The following is a 26,538-nucleotide window of genomic DNA, read 5'->3' as shown; positions in this document are numbered from 1 at the left end:
TAAAACAAAAAGAAGAAAGAATATTAGAGAGACAGAGAAGTTGAAAAGGAGGAGCTAGTAAAACATGATGTACAGAGTAGAGGACAGAGAGAAAGAGATCTAACAAAAGTCAGATAAAAATAAAAATAAAGATGGAAGGAAGACAGCTAGATGATAGGTAGGTAAATGGTAGATAGATAATAAAAGGTAGAAGACACCAGAGGAGAATATGTGAAAAAGGTAGGATGAGAGAGAAAGAGAGGAGAGAAGAAAAGGAAAAAGGTCTGGAAGTGGAACCAGTGCAAAGTGAATAAAGGAAAAATGGGAAGAAGGAAGGAATGAAGGAAGGGGTAAAAAGGTAAGAGGGAGGTAGTGCAGGGAAAATGGGGGCAGTGGGAAGGAGGGAGGGAGAAATGAAGACAGGAAGGACAGAGGGTGGGGATGAGGATAGAGATACAAAAGGAATGTAGCAAAGAGAAGGGAGGGAGGGTGAAAGGAAGGAAGACAGAGCAGAAGTAGGAAATAAGGGAAAAAAGACAAGTTTATGAGCAATGAGTCAGTAGGGGAAAGTGTTAAAGGAGAGAGGGAGACAATGGGAGGGGGAGGAGCCAATAAGTAAAGCAAGTGCATTGTGAATGATGGGGGATTTACAAAGTAGTAGTCAAGTGTATGTCAACTATACTTCAATAAAACACATAAAAGTCAATAAAATACAATGTAATAAATATGGATAGATATCTAGGTAGGTAAAGGGATGGGTGGGTAGGTGGGTGGATGGATAGATGGGATATACATTGATAGAAAGATAGATACCTAGATAGATAAAACTGATTAGAAAAAGGAGAAACCAATAAAAAGAGTACATAAAAGAGTTAGAAAGGGAAAGAAAAGAAATGAAAAACTTTTTGGACATGGGCCAGTAAATAGAGAGTAAAAGAAAGAAGATGGATGGACAGGATAAGATAGAATAGGGCAGGGGAAGATAGGATAGAGCAGGATAGAATAGGATGAGGCAAAATAGGATATAGGATAAGTTAGGGCAGGATAGGATAGGATGGGATGGGATGGGATGGGATGGGATGGGATGGGATGGGATGGGATGGGATGGGATAGGATAGGATGGGACAGGATAGGATGGGATAGGGCAGGATGGGATAGGGCAGGATAGGATAGGGCAGGATAGGATAGGGCAGGATAGGATAGGATAGGATAGGATAGGATAGGATAGGATAGGATAGGATAGGATAGGGCAGGGCAGGATAAGATAGGGCAAGAGAGGAGGATGGGCAGGATAGGATAGGGCAGGGAAGAGGAGGGAAAGGAAGCAGAAGGGAGAAGGAAAAGGAATAGAGAGAAAAGAAGTTTTAAAAGGAGAACAAAATAAAGGGATTTTTTTTAAAAAAATGATAGAGGAAATATGTGCAAGAGGAAGTTTTTAAAGGATGAGCCAGTAAGAATAGACAATGTGAGAGGAAAGAAAGAATGAAAGTTTATGAAAGGAGAGTCAGTAAGAAAAGCTCATAATTTAGCCCAGTGAAGCAATGAGGTGGTAACACCTGCCTCTGGGATAAAAAAAAAAAAAAAAAATCACTTCAGCAGCTATATTGCTTCCTCCATCTTTAACGGTTAGCTTCTAATTACAGTAGGAAGTTTCAGGTAGGCATCTTTTTTAAATGTTTATTTATTTTTGAGAGAAAGACCAAGCAGGGGAGGGTCTAAGAGAGAGAGGGAGTGAGAGAATCCCGAATAGGTGGTGCACTCTCAGCATGGAGCCTGACGTAGGGCTCGAACTCATGAACCTTATGATCATGACTTGAGGCGGAATCAAGAGTCGAATGCTAGGGATGCTTGGGTGGCTCAGTCAGTTGGGCGTCCAACTCTTAATTTCAGCTCAGGTCATGATCTTACAGTTCCGTGAATTCGAGCCCCACATGAGGCTCTGTGCTGACAGGGCAGAGCCTGCTTGGGATTCTGTCTCCCTCTCTGTTCCTCCCCTGCTTGCTCACTCTCTCAAAAATAAACTTTAAAAAAATCTCATAAAGAACGAGTCTAATGCTTAACCAACTGAGCCACTGAGGCACCCCTAAGGTAGGCATCTTAAACAGTGGCCACCTCAAATGGTTTTTAAAAAGGAAAATATTTTTAAAAATATGCTCACAATATCACATAGGTGACAGAAGAATGAAGAGATCTATTTCACATATGAAATAGACTTATACCACTATAATGAGGCCATCATCTTCTATCACATAGACACAAAGGGATGCATATCTTAAAGCTCTAGTGAAAATGCAATCAGCACACATAGTTTGGAATCCTTTTGTCTATCTGAATGATTAGAAACAGTAACTGTAGTCATCTCTTTCACAGCTGAGGTATATGTATACTGTCACTTGCCCCTGCCAAGCTCTGAGGCACAGCCAAGGAAGATCATGAGCATTCTCACAGCATCTCCAGCATAGTTGTTTGTGCTGTCGTGCATCCCCACACAGAGAAAAGGCCATGTTCTCACTGGGCAGGATGGAGGGATGGAGTTTTTTTCCCTTCTCCCAGAAGACAACTCTGCCCAAGTATAGCTTTAACTACACAAGATAATACTGTAAAAGGGATTGCCTTGCCTCCCCATCACATCTGTCTTCTGGTTTCTCAACCTTGCCACTATTGACATTTTGGGCTGGATAATTCTTTGTTGTGGGGGCTGTCCTTTGCATTGTAGAATGTTTAGCAGCATCCCAGGCCTCCACCCCCTAGATGCCAGGAGTGACCCTCCTCTGCCACATTTGTAACAATCACAATGTCTCCAGACATTTCCAAATGTCCACTAAGGGAAAAAATTGCCTCCCATTGAGAACCACTACTTATCCTCTGCAGTTCCTCCTTACAGCCCCATATGTATATTAGCATATAGCTCTCCTTTTATTGGGCATGAAAGAATAAATAGAATCTATCTTGGATAACTGTCATGTGCACTATTAAAAACAAATATTTTCTTGTGTTTCTTTAAGCTCCTTCCCCAGAGATAAAGAAAACAAGTGATAGTACCAGTGGCCAGAAATTACACCAAGGACAAAAACGTAATTGAAATTATTTGATTAGAAGTACTAAACTAGTAATTTGTAGAAAGACGGGATTTGGTACTGACCGCATCTGCTTACAATGCAGATAAATCCTCTATCCTATGTTATAAATGATGGATTTTGAGTAATATTTGCCAACAGTGCTACAGCCTCTCTTGCTTTCTGGATTAGACTCCCTAATTACTCACTCAGTTCATGTCACTGCCACCACATGCCCGTGAGCAGGACCGCGCATATTTTGCAGCTGACAAGTCTGCAAGCCCAGTTGAGAGCCCTGCTTCTCCATGGACCCTGCTCCTGATCTCATTTCTGTATTTTTCCATTACCAACAAGATCCCAAGGCATTGTTTTTTAACCTGTTCCCCACTGGCTCCTACCGCTACTACTGCCAGTCTTCACTCAGCAAGCAGTTCTGCCTCCTAGGGAAGCTTTTCCCTGCATCTCATTTGTTTCATTCACCTGGAGAGTCATCCTTGCAGATTGCTGACTGGAGGTGCTACTGATGTTTCTGAAGCCAGCATTCCTAGGGACCTAGTGAGGACCGAGACTCCAACCAACACTCTTTCTCAAAACCCTGCCCTTCCTTAGACTTTGGAATTTTCAGGCCTGAAGTAACTTCTGTCACTTCACTGGCAGTAGAAATATTTTATTCCGCCACTTATTTTTCCTCAGCAGTGGAGCATGCCCTCAGTGTTGCCCACTCTTATTCCCCTGTTCCTTTTAGAACAGCCTGACGGAGTAGCAGTTGTCATTCTCAAATTTCAACCTATTTCTTGAATAGGCTTCTCTAATACATATATGGCTAGCACATTTTGCCAGTGCCTTCCTTCCTTTTGCTTTTGGGCTCAGTCATTGATTTTTCTAACATATTGCCTTTGTGGGGCCCCCATAATGGCCCTGAATTTCATGTAGCCTCCCCCATCTTTCTGCTTCTTTGCAAAAGATGATGTCCAAATGTCTGGGGTAAGAGGTGTGGCTAATGTTCTTATTTCTCTGTGTGGCAGCAATATGGGCATCACCTAAACAACTTATTAGAAATGCAGATTCTCAGGCTTTACCCTGGACCTACCGAATTGGAATCTACATTTTCACAAGATCCCCGTGCTTTATGTGCACATTGAAGCCTGGGGAACAGTGGCATCTGTGACTTCATGGAGGTGAAATAAAGCCATGGTGCTTAGATGAAATGTCTTCTGCCTCTGGTCTCCAGAGAGAGAGATGTTCTTATCTCTTCTGACATAGTGCTTGACCTGTTGACATTCACAGTGGAAGTCAGCCACCAGGGCAGTGACTCATGGTTCAGTCTCACTGAACGTAGAGCCCTCTGGCTTTCCCATTCCACCTCAATTCTGGCTGGCTGATCCATAACACTCAGGGTGGGGCCCTCTCACCTCCACCACAGTGACTGCCCTTGGAAAGCTTCCCAGCCAAGAGTGGCTTAAGAAAGCAAAATCTCAAGGGGAAATAGGAAGAGATTGGTAAACAGATACAAACTTTTAGCTATAAGATGAATAAAGTCTAAAGGTCTAATGGAAAACATGATGACTATAGTTGATTGCACTGTATATAATTGAAATTTGCTAAGAGAGCAGAACTTAAGATGTTTTCAACAACAACAAAATATAAATATGTGAGGTGATGGATGTGTTAATTAAATGGGGGGATCCTTTCACAATATATACATATATCACATCACCATGATGTGTACTTTAGCTATCTTACAATTTTGTATGCCAATTATATATGTCATCAAAGCTGAAGTTAAAAACAAAGAAAGAGAGGGAAAGAAGGAAGGGAAGGGAAAGGATACCAACGTCAGAGAAAGGCTTGCTCTGCTTGACCACACTATATTATAGTTTGTGGCCCATGTCCCAGGTGAGGAGAAGGTGGCAGCAGTGGGGGATAGTCTAAGAGATTCCTTCCTAGAACCGTAAGTGGGGAGCAGAGCAATAGTTCTTTTCTCTCTATGCTAACTTCACTTGTCTGAAGCAACAAAGACCCAAAGTAAGAAAAACGTAAGAGCCTCTTCTGATTTCTTTGCTCTCCAGCTTCTCCCACCAACCTTTCACTTTCCCACCGTCTCTAAGCTGCTAAAGGAATAGACTTCCCCCACGCAACTTTCCTCAAGTCATATCTTCCTTCTTTCTGAGCCCAGATAGCTCTTCCTGGAGGGCTAGGGTATCTCCCTCCAGTACACTAAAGGAGAGTTATCTGAGCTAAGTATTCCAGTCTGTTGCTATACAAAAATGAAGGTTAAATTCAGGCAAATTCTCGAGACAGTTGCATGGCTTGCAAAGCATACTGTCTTGGCTATGTCATCCTATTTTTGAATGACAGGTGCTGAATATTACTTGGGTCTATATTGTGGCATTCCTCCTGTTAAAAATTCTAACCTCCTCTCCCCTAGTTCCACCCCCAAGCAGGTGGAGTACAAAACTAGGGCAGAGGTCTTGTACTTAGGGAGTCAAAAATGAGAAAATAATATAAAATTTTGAAACAGTAGCCCTGTTGTATAATGGCTGTTTCATACCTGTCAAGCCCCAAAAGGAAACACAACAAGAGATGGGTCTTCAGACCTACATCTGGAAAGTATGCTTACTGTAAAAAAAATGTAAAATATAGAAAAATATGTAATATATAGAATGTAACACCACAGTAAATATGGGAAAAAGGCACATTTTACTGAAGACATACAGATGGCGAATAAGCACATGAAAGAGTTGCTTAATATTATTAGTCATTAGGGAAATACAAAGTAAAGCACAATGAGATACCACTATATACCCAGTAAAATAGTTAGAATTTAAATAATTGAATTTACGTAAGTGTTTGCAAGGACTTGAATCAGCCAGGACTCTGACACTACAGGTTGGAATGGAAAATGGTAGCTAATGTAAGTTAAACTACCATATGATCCCAGCCATCCCTGTCTTAGATATGTGCCCAAAAGAAGTGAAAATATATGTCCACATAGAGACTCATAGCAGCATTATTCATAATAGCCAAAAAAACTGGAAACAACCTAAATGCCCATCAGTGGGGAAATGGATGAAGTGTAGTATGGAATACTATGTAGTAATAAAAAGGAATAAACCATTGTTACAGGCAACAATATTGATGAATCTCAAAATAAATATGCTAAATGAAGGAAGCCAGTCTGAGAAAAAAAAAAAGAAAAGGAGAGAATACATCCTATATGATTCCATTCGTAGCAAACTCTAGAAAATGCAAACAATTACAGTGTCAGCAGATCAGTAGGTTGTCTGGAAGACGGGTAGAGAGAGGGATGAACTATACGGGGAAACAAAGAAACTTTTGGGGGTGGTGGAAATGTTTGTGGTGATGGTTTCAATAGCTTGTATATGTGTCAAAACTGGACAAATGGTGTGTTTTAAATATATGTGGTTTATTATACTTCAATTGCATTTGGATAAAATTATTTAAAATTATATGATTTCTCTTTCATTTACTTTTAGGACCAGGTCACCATTCTCTGAGTTTTGTAAAGGTTCCTGCCAAAAACTCATCAGTCTTCATATCTTCTCAGCATGATGTACAGAAAAACAAAGCAGAACAAAAGGTAGAAAGTTGTATGTCTCCGACGCTTTGTATTGATCATTAATTTATCCTGTTAACTATTATTTTTATGGGATATTGTCTTCACTGCCATGGTACTGACTGGTCAGAGATAATGGAGTCCTACACAGAACAGAAGGTTCTGAGTCAGCATCATGTTAAATGTACCATATGGTTTTGCAGAAACTGACTTAAAAATTTGCTGATACTGATAATAGCTAATGTTTACTGAGAATTTGCTGTGGGCCTGGGCCTGTGTTAAACTAGAAGGAGGGGAAAAGGGGGAAAACAATTGACATGATACACAGATATGGAAAAGACATCATCACTACTCATGAGGACTCACTATCCAAGGATTAGACACATATAAACAAAAGTCCTTACCATAAAATAAGACGAGAGTTTTGATTTGTACAAAATGTTTTGATTTGTACAAAATGTAGTGGGAATACAGAAGATTTAGAGACTGGTCCTGCCTAGAGAAGCCTTCAAAGGCTTTATTAAAGGAGGGCTTCATTGTATTAGGTCTTGCGATATGAGTGGGATGCTTCCAGATGAATGAGGATATAGTGAGGCAGTATTACGCACTGATGTTAAAGTGTTAAGTGAGAGCATGATAGTGCAAGCCTGCAAACCTGGGGCAGCGCCAGAGAGGAGACTGAAAGGTAGGTTGCGGCCATTGTTTTGTACACCTCGTGGAGAATGGATTTATTGTCTCAGTAGTAGAGAACAATTGCAGGTTTTTGAGAAGAGATGTGAAATAAGAATGAGATGGGGTTTAAAAAGATATTCTGGGGGCACCTGGCCGGCTCAGTTGGAAAGGCATGCAACTCTTGATCTCCCAGGTCATGAGTTCAAGCCCCACATTGAGTGTAGAGATTACTTAAGTACCTACATTTTTTTTTCCAATATATGAAATTTATTGTCAAATTGGTTCCCATACAACACCCAGTGCTCATTCCAAAAGGTGCCCTCCTCAATACCCATCACCCACCCTTCCCTCCCTCCCACCCCCCATCAACCCTCAGTTTGTTCTCAGTTTTTAACAGTCTCTTATGCTTTGGCTCTTTCCCACTCTAACCTCTTTTTTTTTTTTCCTTCCCCTCCCCCATGGGTTCCTGTTAAGTTTCTCAGGATCCACATAAGAGTGAAACCATATGGTATCTGTCTTTCTCTGTATGGCTTATTTCACTTAGCATCACACTCTCCAGTTCCATCCACGTTGCTACAAAAGGCCATATTTCGTTCTTTCTCATTGCCACGTAGTATTCCATTGTGTATATAAACCACAATTTCTTTATCCATTCATCAGTTGATGGACATTTAGGCTCTTTCCATAATTTGGCTATTGTTGAGAGTGCTGCTATAAACATTGGGGTACAAGTGCCCCTATGCATCAGTACTCCTGTATCCCCTTGGATGGCCAGTAAGTACATACATTTAAAAAGAGAGAGAGAAGTCTTTTTTTAAAACTAAAAAACAAATAAAAATATAATCTAGTTGAAGTGTGTGAGATAGATGCGGTGTTTGAGAGAGAGGAGATTAGAGGGAATATCGTTTTGAGTCTACTGTGATGGTCCAGATAAAAATGATAAGGCCCAAACTAAGGCAGTGGCAGTGAGGGTAAACCAGAGGCTACAGATTTAACACGTTTCAGAGTCAGACTGTGTCAGGATTTGGTGACTCAATAGATGTGTAGATCCAGAGAGAGGGAGAGGATGATGATGATGGTGATGATGATGATGATGATAATGAGGATTTAATTTTTGTATATAGGTTCTCTTGAAGTAGGATGTCTTTTCTCTGTGCTCCCATAGTGCTCAGGCTTACCTCTATGTCAGAAATCACTATACTGTGTCATCTTTTTCTGTCTGTTCGACTGTAAGATGACAAACTTAAGGTTAGGAATTGCATACCTTATTTTAATTCCAAGCAATGTGTTCAATCCATTGGATTGGTCCTATCTGAAATAAATGGAGTAACTCTAAGCTTTCTAGTATGGGTCACTGGATGGATAGTTATACCTTTTTTTAAAAGTTTATTTATTTATTTTGAGAGAGAGAGCACATGGGTGGGGCAGAGAGACAGGGAGAGAGAGAAAATCCCAAGCAGGCCCCGCACTGTCAGTGTAGATCCTGACGCGGGGCTTGAACTCACAAACCATGAGATCATGACCTGAGCCCAAATCAAGAGTTGGATGCTTAACCAACTGAGCCAACCATGTGCCCCTGGGTTGTTACATGTTTAACCAAAATATGGAAGACAAAGGAGGAAAAAGTTTGGAAAGATGGGAATACATGGGCACATGATAAGGTTCATTTGAAGTAGTTAGTTTGGGTACCTATGAGAGATATTCATTAAAGAGGTTGATACTGTGTAGTAGCATTGAGACCAGAGCTTAGGAGACACGTAGGGGATGGGAAAAAAAGGGGACATACTATATTAATGTGATTGCTCTAGAGCAAGCAAGTCTCTTTTAGAAGCTTAATTACTAATGAATGCTTTTTTCTTGAATATTAAACCATACAGAAACATAAAGAAATGACTAAAACATCACATATTTTAAATGAAGGTAAGAAAATGAACAATATTTATAATTGCTCTGTTGTCTTTCAGTTAAATAGTTTTGTTGTATAGTTTTCTAAATTATGCGTTTTTACCCCTTATTATAAAATCTGTGATTATTTTGATTAAGGAAGATATAAAAATTATTCATGGTTGTAAATGTTAGTATCGAACATTTTTGAGTGATTGCTGGGTAAATAGGCACTTTGGAATCTGCAAACCATGGGGAAGTTAGAATCTCTGCTGTGGCTGCCTATACTGATAGGTAGAGTAAGTTTCTGAAGTACTGTGATTTGTGCAGATAATTCTCCCTAGGAGAAGGTCTCTATCCTCTAATGCCATCCTTTCTCCCCAGACATAAAAATACATCCAATTTCCCATCTTCTGGCTGAACTAGAGGTTCACTAAGTCTCTGATAGTCTCAGCAAAAGATTCCCATGAATATTCTACACACACACACACACACACACACACACACACACACACACACACACACCAAGAACACTACAACATCATCATCTGGGTGGCCAATTAGCACCTTGAATCCAGCATGCACAAAACCAAATTCATGATCTTCTAGTCACCCCCAAACCTGTTTCTGTTCCTCCTTTTTTTCAGACACAAAGCTGGAGTCACCTTTGACCCTTTCCTATTGCTCATATTCTACATCCAAAAGTTGTCATTTTGTCCAATTTACAGCCTTTAACTATCTCATAATCTTTCCCTCCTTTCCATTCACAATACCCCTGCCCTTAACAACTGTAATAATTTGCCTCAGTCTCTTTTTCCTCTTGTTAATCTCTCCTACAGTTTGTTGTGAGTGTAATATTCTCAAAATACAGTTTCGAACATATAATTACTCAAAAGTCCTCGGTGGTTCCCCCTTGCCTACTGAATAAAGTGCAAAGCAGTTCATTCTGAGGCAGGGGGAGTAATGGGAGATTAAGCTTGGCAAAGTAATTTAGGAACAGAAGTTAGGGAATTCAGGCTTGTCCCTGATGGTGGTGGTGAGACACTGGAAGGCATCTTGTATGTGGAGATACTGTCTTTATTTGCATAAATAAATACATCCCTGACTGTGGTAATTCTAGACATTATGGCAGTTCAGCAAGAACTGTATCATTTTTTTTTTCATATTTAAAGGTACCTTTTCTTTCCCCCAGGAATCAAAAGTAGCTCACTTCAAGTTCCAGGTGTTTCTGCTAAAACAAATGGCCCCAGACATTCTGTGCAGGCTATTTTGAAACAAGAGGCAAGTAACATTCCATTTGTCCCAGATACAGACAGAAAAAATGAAGTGGAATTATTATCAAGATTGGTGTAATATAATTTCATTCATTAAAAGACAATTAACCACCCTATAGTAAGATTTTATAAAAATTGAAATGCAAACCCACAGTAATAATGCTCTGCTACTTCAGACTTCCAAAGCTCATAGCTGTCAATTACACTAGTGTTGTCATACTGTAAGTATAGGGAATATCAGTAACAAGTTGTAAGCTACCAAAAGTGATAAGACCAAGACTTTAAATGTGTTAAAAAGATCCAAAATTTGAATGTTATATTTACCTCAATTTTTATAGAGATTTACCAGGAGCAACTTGAATGTTCCCACTTAGCCCTTAGCTTATAGGCTTCCTAAATGATGAGCTTCAAGAACTTCAAAGTACATACCTGTGCCCTACAGAGAAAGCAACGAATTGGGCTTTGAGAGTCATTTTCTCCCAGTGCTGATGGGTTGTGCAGAGATAGCCATGCTGCCTCACCCTGTCCCCTTTGTGATCAGGGGTCACGTATCTGATGGTGGGAAGTTGGCGGCAGACATTCAGGGTGCAGCCTCTGGTCACAGCATAGATTGCCTTTGCAGACTTCCATATTGTCATTTTAAAAATAAAATCCACATTGGCTCTGTTAGCCCTGTATTAACTGGCTCAGCTGTTCTAAACAGTTAACATGGTTTAAAAGAGATGTCATCAAGCAGGAAATTCACTAAAGTCTTCCCAAAAGTCTGCCTTCACAACTAAAATAGCAAGTGCCATCATTTGCAGTGTCCTATGTTAAATGCATAGTAAGCAACAGACTTAAATATATAGCTGCTCAAATGTAGCATGTTAGCCACAATATGCTTCTCTCTATAAACAAATATTTATTAAACACCTGCTGTGTACAGGGCACTGTATCACTGTATCAACATCCATAATTAGTATGCTTACTTTCTGAAAAAAAGAAACTTAACTACTCTAAGATAGTTTAGTAGTTGTACATTAGGAATTACTTTTCATTAGTCTCACTATGGAGCCATAAAAAAAGTATCCCCCGAGTGTAACATGGACAGTAAACTTTATACTACATACTTTGCCAAAAAAAGTCGATAAACACATTTAGACTATCAGTTTTTAAAGTAGGCTTTAAAAAAAATATATATATATATATGAACATTATGAATACATCAAATGGTCACAAAAACCTAATTTACTTTGAGAAATAGCATGACCACTTTTATTACAATAGAATATAATACTATTTTCCAACTTTTTTGCCCATTCCATCAGTGTCAGGAAATATACTTCTGGTGGCCTGTGTTTAGCTCTCAGACCTGGGAAAAAATAAAGTCTACTCGGTTGGATTTATCTTTCTGTATAAATATCTAAACAGGTGGAGCTCTTGGCCAAATTAAAGAGTCATATCCTATACATGCAGAAAACCTTTCTGCCTCCCAGCTTTCTAAAATCATGTCCCCTATAGTTTGTTTAAAAACCACACATAATATTTTTATCTGTTCAATTGATTGCCTTCCATGCTGATCAGTGCACTCCTCAGTTAATTTCAGAATACCAATGAATTCTACAAACCTGTAAATTCTGTAATATATAAACCAAATAAAACTTGCATTTTTATTATAAATGGACTTTTAACATTGTTTTCCTAAATTTCTGTATTTTAAATGTGAGAAATAGCTGACGTTCAAATTCTTTTAAAACCCCCTTGATGAATTTCATTGTTTTTTTTTCTTGTGGCATATATAGGTGAAATATGCTGATTTTAATGAAGAAAGGGCCAAGAAATCAAGCATTAGCTCTAAGTCAGGTAAACATTAGCAACAGTTATTAAGTAAGTCCTAAAATCTATTAACCTATTCATTCAACTAACATTTATTGAGCTTCTGCTATATGATAAGCATTGTGCTAATTATTACATACATACAAAGTAGAAACTATACAAAGTAGAAAAGCCATGGTCCCTCTCCTGGATTTTACAGTTTAGTGGGGAACACTTATGCCAATAATCACAACCCATTACGATAAGTGTAATAATGGAGGTATGTACATAGTTCAGTGGAAGCATAGGGAAGCCAGGGAAACTTTTATAGAAGCCACAGTTGGGCTGAGACATGAAGGATAAGAAAAATTTTCTAAGCAGACAAATAGAAGGAGAACCTTCCAGGAAAAGGGAATACATTTACTAACATATAGACATTAGAGCCTAGTACATTTTTGGAAATAGAAATTTTCTCAGAATTGCTTTATCTAAAAGTTCAAGTTAGAGAATTTCAGGAAATGAAGCTTGACTGGTAGATAAGGGTTAGATCATTGTCTCTGGTAGGCCAGGCAAAGAAATCTACCTTTTATCCTGTTATTCAAGTGCAACTATTGAAGAATATTGGCAGGGTCATAATATAATCAGAATTTGCCTTTTCTAAAAAGGGGGAAAAGAGGGGCGCCTGGGTGGTGGCTCAGTTGGTTGAGCGTCCGACTCTTGATTTCAGCTCAGGTCATGATCCCAGAGTTGTGGGATTGAGCCCTGCATGTGGAGCCTGCTCAAGATTCTCTCTCTCTCTCCCTTTCCCTCCCTCTTTCTGACCCTCTCTTCCACTCACATACTCTCTTAGATAGATAGATAGATAGATAGATAGATAGATAGATAAAGGGATAAAAGAATTAGAGGTGAAGAGACTAGAGGAAATGAGACAATAAAAATAATAGCATTTACTATATGCCAGTTACTATGCTAAATTTGTTATATCCTCTCATTTAGTCCTCCCACCAATTTAATGAGGACAGAAACATTTTTATCTACCATTTTACATATAAGTAAACTAAGTCTCAGAGTGGTAAACTATATTGCCCAAGGTTTCACAGTGTATGTGAAAGGTCTGTCTTACTCAACCAATTCTAGCTACAATGCCATACTGTCTCTTACTACAATTCAAGAGACTATTACAATAGTCCAGGCTAGAAATGAGTCCTGAACAAGGTCAGTGGCAGTGAGGATGAAGAGCTGGGTACATATTTGACTCAAACTAAGGAGGTTGAATGGATGAGATTTGGTTACTGATTGAATACGGGAGATGAAGGAGTTGAAGACAACTCCCAGATTTCTAGACTGGGCAACTAAATGAGTAGTGAATAGTGGTGCCATTCAGTAGACAGGCAGTACAGAAGGATGAACAAGTTTGGAGGAGAAAAAAATTAGTTCAACTTTTTTAGGTAGATTATACTTTCTCCTTTTAATTCCCTCTTTGATTTGAGAGTTATCCATGTTTCTTAATTATCAAGAAATTAATATTTTGGGCCACAGTTCTTTTAATTAAATTCAGAGAATATAGCCTGTAAATCTTGTAACAGGTTGAAGTTGTTACGGTTTTCTTTGTGGCCAAATATGTGATTGCTATTTGAAAGTGCTCCATGGACATACCAAAAAAATGTGTATTCTGTATTTGCAGGATGTAAGGCTCTAAATGAATATTAAATTACATTTATTGATTGTATGTCTTTACTAATTTTTTTGTCTACTAGACTTTTTTTTTCTTATTGTCTACTAGATGTGTCCAGCCATTAAAGAGGTGTTTTGAAGCTCTACACTATAATTGTATTTTTATCAAATTCCCGTTGCATTTCTAATATGTTTCACATAGGCTCTTCAGGACATTTAATCCACCATATTCATAGAAACCATAGAAGACTTGCTTATTTTTTGTAACAGTCACATTAGTTATCTATTGCTAAGTTTAAAAATCACCCCAAAGCTCAGTGGCTTAAAAAAACAATCAATATTATCCTACAGTTTCTGTGGTTAAGAATACAGGAACAACTTAGCTGTGTGGTTCTGACTCAGGGTCTCTCATAAGGTTATGATCAAGATGTCATCCAGGGCTGTTGCAGTCATTTAAAGGCTTGACTGGAACTGGAGGATTCACTTCCAAGATGGCTCACTCACATAGCTGTTGTCAGGAGGTCTCAGTGCCTCACCTTGTGGGCCTCTCCATAGGGCTTCTAGAATATCATGATATGGCATCTGGCTTCCCCCAGAGTGGGTGATCCAAGATAGAGGGGCTGAAACCACAGTATATTTTATAACCTCGTTTCAGTAAGTTATACACCATCATTTCTACCCTGTAGTGTTCATTAGAACCAAGTCACTAAGTCCAATGTACACTCAAGGGGAAGAGAGTTAACCTCCACTTTTTGGAGGGAGTATTAACAAGGAACTTATAGACATACTTTAAAACTACCACAACAGGGGCGCCTGGGTAGCTTATTTGGTTAAGCATCTGACTCTTGGTTTTGGCTCAGGTCATGATCTCACAGTGAGATGGAGCCCCATATTGGGCTCTGCACTAACAGCATGGAGCCTTCTTGGGATTCTTTCTCACTCTCCCTCTCTCTCTCTCTCTGCCGCTCCCCTGCTCACACTCTCTTACTCTCTAAATAAATAAATAAATAAATATTTTAAAAAATAAAAGGACTACAACAGTATTATCTTCACACTTAATTTTTCAGGTTTATGCACTATTAATTCTAGCTCCTTCCTTTCCAAAACTGTACACATGCAAAAACATACTCATATACAAAGAAACTCAAGAAGGCACATAGAATTTTAAGTAAACCTTTTAAAACAGATCATTGGAATTTACTGGTTATTCACAATACACTTTATATTTATTGGGAGAAAGATAAATAGTAATTCACCTTGACTTTGAACTGGCTCTAATTGGTAATACTACTTTCTATTAATCAGAGCCTTGCTTGTCTAAGACTATTTAGTCATGTATGCATATAAGTGACATACACCATTCCAGTATTCCTATGAATATATTCTACATGAAGACTTGCTTTAGGTATAATTATTCAGAAATATTTTCTAAATTCCACTTCTGCAATTTTGCTAGATGTCATGCAAAGACAGTATTTGAGTGGAAAGAGATTATGACTGTTAGACTAATAAACAAACATTGATCCAACATCTATGTTAAAGAATTGATTCAATAAATAAGTATTATTGAGTGTTTACTATATGCCAGGCACTGTAAACCATAGCATAGTAAGTCCTATAAGAGAAGGAAGTATAGGGTGCTTCAGGAGCATTGAAGGAGGATGCCTGTCTATCTAGGCAGATTTCAAGGAAGGCTCTCTGAAAGAGGTGACACAAGCTGAGTGAATCCTAAAAGATGAAGAATTTAAGAGAGGGATACTAGAGTTATAAAGGAAATAGGGCACAGGCAAAGGGAATTGCATGTTGTTCAGTGTCTCTGGAGCAAAGAGTACATGTGCAATGGTGACCAGAGATGAGGCTGGTGAGGTAGGCAATCGCCCCAGATCTTAAAGTATATTTTATGCCTTCCTGGGAGTCGATGGAGGGTTTAAACACAGCAGTGACAGCAGGGAATAAAGACATATTAGTACATGTTTATTACCATTTTACAATCTACACCATTACTTGTGAAAGATACCAACAAGTAATAATTTTCTTTCTCTCTCTCTCTGAAAATTCACCTGTAGCTCAAGGAGTCTTTGCTTCTCATGATTCACCAATTAAGTAAGTATCTAATAAAACTTAATAAAGTAATGTGTTATTTTAAATTAACACTTTAATAATTACACAGGAGTGCTGCTTGAGGGCGGATGTTCCCATGGACACCTCAGTTATTGCAGTTCTGCCTGCATTCATTTTTTGCGACCTCTTGGAACTAAGCTAAAATTGTAAAGTTGGCAAAGTTATGTATGTTCTTTTACCTTCTCTCTAGTCATACTTTTGTTCTATGTTCCCCTAACACACAGGGTCTTCATTCCCCTTTCAGGTAATACTACCTCTTCTTTCCAGGTAGCTTTCCAGGATCTAGATCTATTCTTTTCCCCTCTCCACATTCAAACATACATTACTCGTGTCTTTTGAGGTTATTGGTTTTCTAATGACGATGAATTAGTTTGTCATATAGTATTAATGACTTAATCTGTCACCCCATCTTTAGGATATTTGTACTGTAACCTAAAGTAATGAATCTCTAATGAGGCAAAATCAAGGACAGTGGAGAAAGGTGTTTCTTTGGGGGCCTAGGTGCCTTTCAGCCCTCCAACCTTGTGGCCACCTATTCTGCTAAAGTGCTGTTCCCCTCAAACTTGAATATTTTGTGCATATAAAATAACTCCTGATGGAACACAAATATCCAACACCATCATGTTTTAAACACTCAAACCAAATGAGGTCCAGGATAGGTTTTATAAATTCCAAATTCTGATGAAAATGGTTGGGTAAGGTGAAGCAGCGTGTGGTGGTAAATGGTGTTGACATTCAGAGCAAGCTTCCTATAAAAAGGATTTTGAGCTTAGGAGTGATGAAGTCAGTTTGTCTGACTTACTGAGTACTCATAAGATGTAAAGATGCTGAAGGAAGGAAACTGACTAGCCCACTGTTAGGACAGTTTAAAGAAATAAAGGTGAGGAATAGTGATTATGTAGTTTTAGAAAGTATTCATCCCTGTTCTCATCTTCCTCCTGCCATCCACTATACTAGACTACAGAACTACAGAATCACATGAGTCTTTTCAAAAGCAAATGCTCTGGGTACCCTTTTGCTAAAAATCTTAGCTCGGCTAAAGGGAAGAAGTTTGCTCATGACCTGGAGCTTCTTCCCCATTCTTCTCAAATAGACGGTGTTAAAATACTTTTAGCTATCCCTAGGACAATTCCAGGCCAGAGCACACCAAAACATAGCTAATGACACCATCTGGTCTGGCTCTGCCCATTGCACCCATGTCACATTCCCTTACCTTACAGAGAGGAACACAGGTTCAGGGGCTTGAGCTTAGTCCTCTTTGATGCATCTCATTGCTTCACAAAGCTCAATGCATCAACAGATGCATCACATCTGTTCCACCACTTACCTCTCTCCCTTCTCTTCCTCTCAAATCCTCATTTCTCTGTTTTTCCTAATGCTTAACCAAGGGCCATACACAGGAGCCTTAGAATAGAATTAGAAACCAAAGAAATCAGGACAAGAGGAGGGCAATGTGATAAGATCGTGGTGAGGTAGACAGTTGTAATAATTAAGCTTTGCATTTAGATATTGAGCATGTTCTTATGATTGGGATGGAAGGTGACAGGGAAACACAGTAAAGAAGGCAGTGAGTCTTTCACCCTGAAGATTATGCTCAGAAGTCTGTATTTCATTCACTGAATGACAGTCTAATGGCTTTCAGGAGGACTGTGATATTATCAAGTCAGTAACTCTGCTGAACAACTGTGACAGCAGCATGTAGGACAAATAGAAGACACTTAAATCGGTGCCCATTACTGAAGTCCATTAATGATTTGTGGCCTGCACAATGGCCTTCCTTTTGGAGTAGAGACAAGTATGCATCCAAAACATGTTAAATGGGAATTTATGTGCCAAACTTTCTTGGGAGCCTACTATGTTCAGAGTATAGTTCTGGGTATTGGGATACAACGATAAATAAAGCACTACCTCTGACCTCAGTTGTTCTTTACAAAACATCAGGACAAAAGACAGGGAGACTTGAGGAATGCCAGAGAGTGAACTGAGGGAAGGGCAGTGGATAAAATGTCAGGAAAAGGGAAGGCCACCCATGGAACCACCCAGTTTTGGCTTTCAGATTAAACCACTGATGTTAGGATACAGAAGTGATGCTTTTAATTCCCACTTAGCCACTGGAATGAGTAAATGGATTTGGCAATAGAATGGACTGTGCATGTGGATGATCAAGAGGTGTAAGCCATCACCTCAAAGCTATGAGTCTGAGATATAAACAGAAGACCACCAATTAGATTAAAAATTAGGTATTCAGAGGACTAGGCAGACTAAATTTTAGGTTTGTCACATTAATCCTCAAGGGGTGGCTGGCCAACCACGTGAAGATATCTTTAAGTTATCTTCTGGACTAAAGCGAGGTTGTACAGAGGAGAAGATCAGAAGCAGAGAGGTATATTTATAGCTTTGTGAAATGGCAAGTTAAACGGTGAAAAAGTGTGCCTTCTCTTTGGGGCTTCTGAAATAATGGTCATTAAATATCGCTGCCCTCTTTATTTAAGAAGTAGAAAGTGAGCAGTACAAATGACCTAAACTTTAGACACTTTAATGGCATCAATCTATCAGGGAAAACCACCGAAGACTAGGGAAAAGTAGATGAAATATCATGTCACTCCTGAAATTGTGATGGAACTTTCCAATATGACAGCAGGTTCATTTGCATGCTTCTGTTCATTTGACGCCAGTGAGAATCTGATAATTCATTGCAGATTGTAGATTGCATCTGATATTACAACTATTTTTTAGTGACCTTCTACGAGGCTTCCTCATTTATCTGGTTAGTTTTGTTCTCAGATATTTGCCATTTCCTCTTATCTAAACGCATGCCTTTGGGACAGAAAGCCTGTGGGGACAGAGAGCAACAAATACGCAGGACTCACCGGGTTCCACTTGCTGTATATGGTGTGAGGCAGAGAAAGCAGAAAAGAGTCTGGATGCATTAGGTTGCAGAGGACCTACAAGAAGGAAATTGTGCTGGAGTTGGCCTAAGAAACTGAGTATCGGAAAAATAAATGAAGCCAAAGGATAGGAACTGTGTCACTGACATCCACATTCATGTTCTAGTTCCATATTGCAAAATGCTCCAAGTCTGAGGATGGGCTATTGCTACCTAACCCTAGCTGAGACCTATAAGTTTTTCTTTTCCCCCTAGGAGTCAGGTTGTAATTTCAGAGACTGGCTGTATTTCTCAAAATTGAATTGTAGGCCTTGGAGAAAAAAGTAATTTTGATAACATAAGGGCAAGCCAAGTAAAAATGTAGAGTGCCATTTTTCCTTTAAGGAGGTCAGGAAGAAGAGAGGCAAATGATCCATGTAGGCAGGAAAATATAATATAAATCAAAATTACAGTCTTAGGCCTTGTTTTTTTAATTTTTTTTTAATGTTTATTTTTGAGACAGAGAGAGACAGAGCATGAACGGGGGAGGGTCACAGAGAGAAGGAGACACAGAATCTGAAACAGGCTCCAGGCTCTGAGCTGTCAGCACAGAGCCCGACGCGGGGCTCGAACCCACGAACCGTGAGATCATGACCTGAGCCGAAGTCGGACGCTTAACCGACTGAGCCACCCAGGCGCCCCAAGGCCTTGTTTTTTTAAACTTTTTTAGTATTCTATAGTTTATATGATTGTGTGGTTCTCTTGCTACAATTTAGTAAAATATATTTTTGGTTCCATGTAGTAGGTGATAATAACGAATTCTGCTGAAAACATAGAATAGATTGCAACAACATGGATGGACCTAGAAAGTATAATTCCAAGTGAAAGAAGGCAGTAAGAGATAGATAAAAACCATATGATTTAACTCATGTAGAATTTAAGAATCAAAACAAATGAGCAAAGGGAAAAAAGGCAAACCAAGAAACAGACTCTTAACTAGAGAGAACTGATGTTACCAGAAGAGAGATGAAACAGGTGATGGGGATTAAGGAGTGTGCTTGTTGTGGTGAGCACAGGGTGATTAAAATAAAAACTTTAAAAAAAGAGAAAAAAGCACAGGATAGAATATTATGATACTTAGAAAAGGGCTACATCTAATTTGGTATTGCATGTGATCAGAAACCCATTATTTTAATCCATCATTATCAATAATCATCCATGGGTCTTTTTCTACTGTAGTGTGAAGGGGAGGAGACTAGGAGTTTTGAGGAGGTGGGCAGAAAGTGAATTATCTGGAAGCTCTGATCAAGCAGAGCAGGCAGAAAGGACTAGCCCACCCCCTCTCTCTCCAACCCCATACTCTTCCCAACTCACTACGAAACAAACTTGGCTAAGGTGGTTCATGAGTAGTAACTTCAGACAGATGTTAGTTTATGCAGCAGCTGTTTATTATTCTACTGTTTATGCAGCAATTATTCTGCTCCAGAGTAATGGAGCATGTCCTATACCCACAGGCCAATATCTAAGTAGGAGGCTAAATAGGGGGATTAGACAAAAAATAAAACTCTTTTTTGTGAGTTGCTATGGAGAAAAAAAAATCTCCAAGTACAAAGGAGAAAATCTGATTCACTGATTAGGAATTGGGGGGAAAGTTACATAAATTATAAATCAGAAGTAATAAAATCAATCTCTCTTTACTTTTCAGACAACAAAACTATCATAACTGCCGTCAAGGAAAAGTATGTACAATGAAATTCACTGATAAAGCAACATGTTAAGGATATTTTGTAATATGAGATTAGAGAAAAATCTGTGAATCAGACAATGAGCAAAATCATCTGTTGACGTTAGTCAGTTTCCCTCTTTGTCTTCTTCTCTTCCTTGACTTTCAATCTCAGTTAATCTTGAGTTTTGCAGGGGTCCAAAGTTACTGTTATTGGCCCTTTGGGCAGAGGGGCTCAGGAGGATATATTGAAGGAGCATTAGGAGCTTTAGTCACCAGGTGAAAAGCATCAAATACCACAAACCCACTCCATAATGGGAAGCCATTAAGGGAAATGTCTTTGCATACTATTAAGATCTGGCTTAGGGCTGAGCATCCTGTCCCTTGGGCATGTGAACCAGGATGCCTAGATCTGTCTCTTAATTTTCCTAGGAGTAAGGAAAATCTTAGGGTCGTACTCCATCAAAAGAAATACCTGGTCACTTGAGAACTGCAACTTGGACCAGGCCAAGATCAGAGGGTGAATTTGATGAGCCCCAACTCTAGGGCTAGACAGAGGAATCGTGAACATGAGAGAGGTTCAGGGGAGTAGCACACACACACTTTTCACACATACACCTGCTCAATTCAGAAAACAAGCAACAAACACAAAGACATAGACATACTGGCACCAAAAGGATATTTCTTGGTTTAATAGTATAGTGAGAATAAGGTGAAAATCAGATTCTATTTATCACAGTTCACTTCATTATAAGAATGCCCCTATTTTATATACCAAGATTGGAAATGCCTCTTCTCTGCTACCTTATGAGTAATAATGTAGGACGTCTGTACATTTTCTCTGGTATTAAGAAAATAATATATATTGAAATTCTTGGCTCATATGTATTAGAACAGATTTGGACCAATTTAGATCAAGAAGGTAAGTAACTTACCTGTTAATGGTTAGATGTTAGAAGTGTTTGATTTCAGCCATGATTATGTAAAACAAGTGTTTTTCAACCATATGTTATCATCCCAGACTATGTTTTTCAAACTCAATAGCCATTTTCTAGTGCAAGCAGTAGGTGACAAAGAACGCATTAAGAGAACTAGATAGCGGTGATGTTTGCACGGCATTATGAGTGTGCTTAATGCCACTGAACTGTACACTTTAAAATGGTAAAATGGTACATTTTATGTTATGTGTACTTTATCACAATAAAAAAGCATTAAAATATTTGGGAATTGGGGTGGAAAAACTGGCTTTTCCCTGTAGTGGCTTTCAAACCTCTAACGGATCATGAGAGATATGCTACCTACAACAAGGTGCTAACTTTTCATTGAATGTTGGCCTAAACCTGAACAATCTGGAAGGTAACTTTGGAGGTAATTGGGAGGCAACAACCACATTATAGGGAATCTGGTGCCCAAATGCCAGGATATCAAACAATGCATAGCCAGAATACCAGGCATCCAGCCTTTGCTGCCGCTGACTTTTATGCACAGCTTTGAAAAATAAGAGTTTCTGTGGAATGTATGCATTCTTGGTCTAGATGTCTTGAGGGTAACAATAACTTCAAAACAAATACTATTTTATTATAGGCAGGAGGATTTTTATGTTCCCAAAATATATCTTCAGTAAGTAGAAGTACCTAAACAAATAGAGTTTTTCAGGTGCAATTTGCATCTGGCCCCAGTCCAGTCTTAGGTGTGACAGTGAGTACAATTAACCATTGAGGAAAATGTCATTCAGTTCTGGTCCTTGGGTTCTACTTCAGCTCATACTGAAGGACCCCCAACTTCCTCCTACTGCTCAGCCTTCTGGCCCTTTGAGTCTCAGGTGTATCTCAGCCTTTTGGACCTAAATGAATGTGTTTCCTTACTTCTGAGCCATCCTCTGTCTCCCTATCCAAGACAGTTTGCACTGAGAATTCTTTTGTTGCACCCAAACCCTGTTCACTTCCCCTAAATCATCAGTACTAATACTTGACCATTAATTAAGCCTTAACAAGTAGCTGTAGTCATCAGCATATATAAAAGCACAGTGAACTTTCAGAGGAAGGCAACAACAGGCAGGCCACAGAGCCCACAGGCTGACCACTCCACTGTGGTGCTTTTTCACTATTGCCTCATAGCTGAATAAAAAGAGGCTACCTCTGCAAAGGCATATAAATGTTTTGGAGGCAAATTTGTTTTCTGAAATAGTTTGTTAGAGGTAATCTGGTTTGTATTTTTAAGAATTATTTCATGGATCATAAACACAGTCTGTCTTTTTGCCAGAGCATTGGTTTTCTATGAGTTTAGACACCCACCTGGCTATTTTTAAATTTATGTATTTAAATTCAAGTTACTTAACATACAGTGTTGTACTATTTTCAGAAGTAGGAACCAGTGACTCATCACTTCCGTATAACACCCAGTGCTCATACCAGCAAGTGCCCTCCTTAATGCCCATTACCCACTTAGCCCATACCCCCACCCGCCTCCCCTCTAGCCACCCTTTTTTTTCTCTGAATTTAAGACTCTCTTATGGTTTGCCTCCCTCTCTATTTTATTTTTCCTTCCCTTCCCTTATGTTTAGCTGTTTTGATTCTTAAATTCCACATGAGTGAAATCATAATGATATTTGTCTTTTTCTGACTGACTTATTTCACTTAGCATAATACACTCTAGTTCCAACTCATAAATATGGAGAACAAACTGAGGGTTACGGGAGGGATTGTGGGAGGGGGATTGGGCTAAATGGGTAAGGGGCACTAAGGAATCTATTCCTGAAATCATTGTTGCACTATATGCTAACTAATTTGGATGTAAATTTTTAAAAATAAAAAATAAAATTAAAAAAATAGTAGTAAAAATAAAATAAAATAAAATAAAATAAAATAAAATAAAATAAAATAAAATAATACACTCTAGTTCCATCCATGTTGTTGCAAATCGCAAGATTTCATTCTTTTTGATCACCAAGTAGAATTCCATTGTATATATATACCACATCTCCTTTATCCATTCATCAGTCGATAGACATTTGGGTTCTTTCCATAATTTGGTTATTGTTAATAGCACTGCTATAACATTGGGGTGCTTGTGCCCCTTCGAATCAGCATTTTTATATACTTTAGATAAATACCTAGTGCAACTGCTGTGTTGTACCTGTATTTTTAATTCTTTGAGGAATATCCCTACTGTTTTCCAGAGTGGCTGCACCAGTTTGCATTCCCACCAGCAGTGCAAAAGGGTTCCCCTTTCTCCACATCCTTGCCAACAGCTGTTGTTGCCTGAGTTGTTAATGTTAGCCATTCTGACAGGTGTGAGGTGGTATCTCATTGTCATTTTGATTTGTATTTCTCTGATGATGAGTTATGTTGAGCATATTTTCATGTATCTGTTAGCCATCTGGATGTCTTCTTTGGAAGAGTGTCTATTCATAGCTTCTGCCCATTTCTTCACTGGATTATTTGTGTTTTTGGGTGTTGAGTTTGATAAGTTCTTTATAGATTTTGGATACTAACCCTTTCTCTGATATGTCATTTGCAAATGTCTTTTCCCATTCTATAAGTTGCCTTTTAGTTTTGTTGATTGTTTCCTTCACTGTGCAGAAGCTTGTAATCTTGATGAGGCCAATAGTTCATTTTTTCTTTTATTTCCCTTGCCTCCAGAGACATGTCTAGTAAGATGTTGCTGTGGCCAAAATCAAAGAGGTTGCTGTCTGTTTTCTCCTCTAGGATTTTGATGGCTTCCTGTCTTACATTTAGGCCTTTTATCCATTTTGAGTTTATTTTTGTGTATGGTGTAAGAAAGTGGTCCAGGTTCATTTTTCTGCGTGTCGCTGTCCAGCTTTCCCAGCACCATTTTCTGAAGAGACTTTTTTCCCATTGGATACTCTTTTCTGTTTTGTTGAAGATTAGTTCGCCATACAATTGTGGGTCTGTTTCTGGGTTCTTTATTCTGTTCCATTGATCTGTGTGTCTGTTTTTGTGCCAGTACCATACTGTCTTGATGACTACATACAGCTTGAAGTCTGGAATTGTGATGCCTCTAGCTTTGGTTTTCTTTGTCAACATTACTTTGGCTATTCCGGGTCTTTTCTGGTTCCATACAAATTTTAGGATTGTTTGTTCTAGCTTTGTGAAGAATGCTGGTGTTATTTTGATAGGGATTGCATTAAATCTGTAGATTGCTTTGGGTAGTATAGACATTTTAACAACATTTGTTCTAATCCATGAGCATGGTATATTTTTCCATTTCTTTGTGTCTTCTTCAATTTCTTTCATAAGCTTTCTGTAGTTTTCAACATACAAATCTTTTACATCTTTGCTTAGGTTTATTCCTAGGTATCTTATGGGTTTTCATGCAATTGTAAATGGAATAGATTCCTTGATTTCTCTTTCAGCTGCTTCATTATTGGTGTATAGAAATGCAACCAATTTCTGTACATTGATTTTATATCCTGCGACTGAATTCACATATCACTTCTAGAAGTATTTTGGTGGAGTCTTTCAGGTTTTCCATGTAGAGCATCATGTCATCTGTGAAAAGTGAAAGTTTGAAAGTTTGAAAGTTTGACTTCTTCTTTGCCAATTTGTATGCCTTTTATTTCTTTTTATTGTCTGATTGCTGAGGCTAGGACGTCCAGTACTATGTGGAACAACAGTGGTGATAGTGAACATTCATGTCGTGTTCCTGACCTTAGGGGAAAAGCTCTCAGTTTTTCCCCATTGAGGATGATATTAGCTATGGGTCTTTCATATATGGCTTTTATAATGTTAAGGTATGTTACTTCTATCCCTATGTTCTTGAGGGTATTTATCAAGAAAGGATGCTGTATTTTTTTCAAATGCTTTTTCTTCATTTATGAAAAGTATCATATGGTTCTTATCCTTTCTTCTATTAATGTGGTTTATCACATTGATTGATTTGCAAATATTGGACCAGCCCTGCAGCCCAGGAATAAAGCCCACTTGATCATGATGAATAATCCTTTTAATGTACTATTGAATTTGCTAGTATCTTGTTAAGAATTTTTGCATCCAGGTTCATTAGGGATATTGGCCTGTAATTCTCCTTTTAGGTGGGGTCTTTGTCTGGTTTTAGAATCAAGGTAATGTGGCCTCATAGGATGAGTTTGGAAGCTTTCCTTACATTTCTGTTTTTTGGAACAGTTTTGAGAAGAACAGGTATTAACTCTTCTTTGTCTGGTAGAATTCCCCTTGTTTGTTGGGAGGAAATACAAGGCCTCTTATTTGTTGGGAGATTTTTGATAACTGATTCGATTTCTATGCCAGTTATGGGCCTGTTCAAATTTCCTATTTCTTCCTGTTTCAGTTTTGGTAGTGTGTGAGTTTCTAGGAATTTGTCCATTTCTTCAAGATAGCCCAATATGTTGGCATATAATTTGTCATAGTATTCTCTTATTATTGTTTTTATTTCTGTGTATTTGCTTGTGATCTCTCCTCTTTAATTCATGATTTATCTATTTGGGTTCTCTCTCTTTCCTTTTTGATAAGTCTGGCTAGGGGTTTATCAATTTTGTTTATTCTTTCAAAAAACCAGCTTTTAGTTTCATTGATCTGTTCTACTGGGGGTTTTTTCCTATGTCTTTTTTTTTTCAAAAATTTTTTCAATGTTTTTTTATTTTTGAGAGAGAGAGTGAGAGACAGAGCATGAGTGGGGGAGGGGCAGAGAGAGAGGGAGACACAGAATATAAAGTAGGCTCCAGGCTCTGAGCTGTCAGCACAAAGCCCAATGCAGGGCTTGGGCTCATGAACCAAGATCATGACCTGAGCCAAAGTCAGACACTCAACTGACTGAGCCATGCATGTACCCCGCCTATGTCGTTTATTTCTACTCTAATCTTTATTATCTCCCTTCTTCTGCTGGCTTTAGGCTTTATTTTCTGCTCCATTTGTAGCTCCTTTAGATGTAAGGTTAGGTTG

The 26,538-nt window shown here is 38.7% G+C and overlaps 1 protein-coding gene across 1 annotated transcript in view; it reads left to right on the top strand.

The window, feature by feature from the left end:
• The window catches only part of LOC102967133 (fibrous sheath-interacting protein 2-like), a 75,736-nt gene that overhangs the window by 12,469 nt on the left and 36,729 nt on the right, over positions 1 to 26,538 (top strand). Inside the window, 7 exon segments of the mRNA XM_042974106.1 lie at positions 2,985 to 3,053; positions 6,533 to 6,636; positions 9,162 to 9,204; positions 10,361 to 10,449; positions 12,224 to 12,284; positions 15,977 to 16,013; positions 20,603 to 20,636. Of these exon segments, the coding sequence (XP_042830040.1) occupies positions 2,985 to 3,053; positions 6,533 to 6,636; positions 9,162 to 9,204; positions 10,361 to 10,449; positions 12,224 to 12,284; positions 15,977 to 16,013; positions 20,603 to 20,636 (437 nt within the window).

Source organism: Panthera tigris, chromosome X, assembly GCF_018350195.1.
Source record: "Panthera tigris isolate Pti1 chromosome X, P.tigris_Pti1_mat1.1, whole genome shotgun sequence".
NCBI classification, from domain to species: Eukaryota; Metazoa; Chordata; class Mammalia; order Carnivora; family Felidae; genus Panthera; species Panthera tigris.
This window is presented reverse-complemented; position numbering and strand designations above follow the sequence as displayed.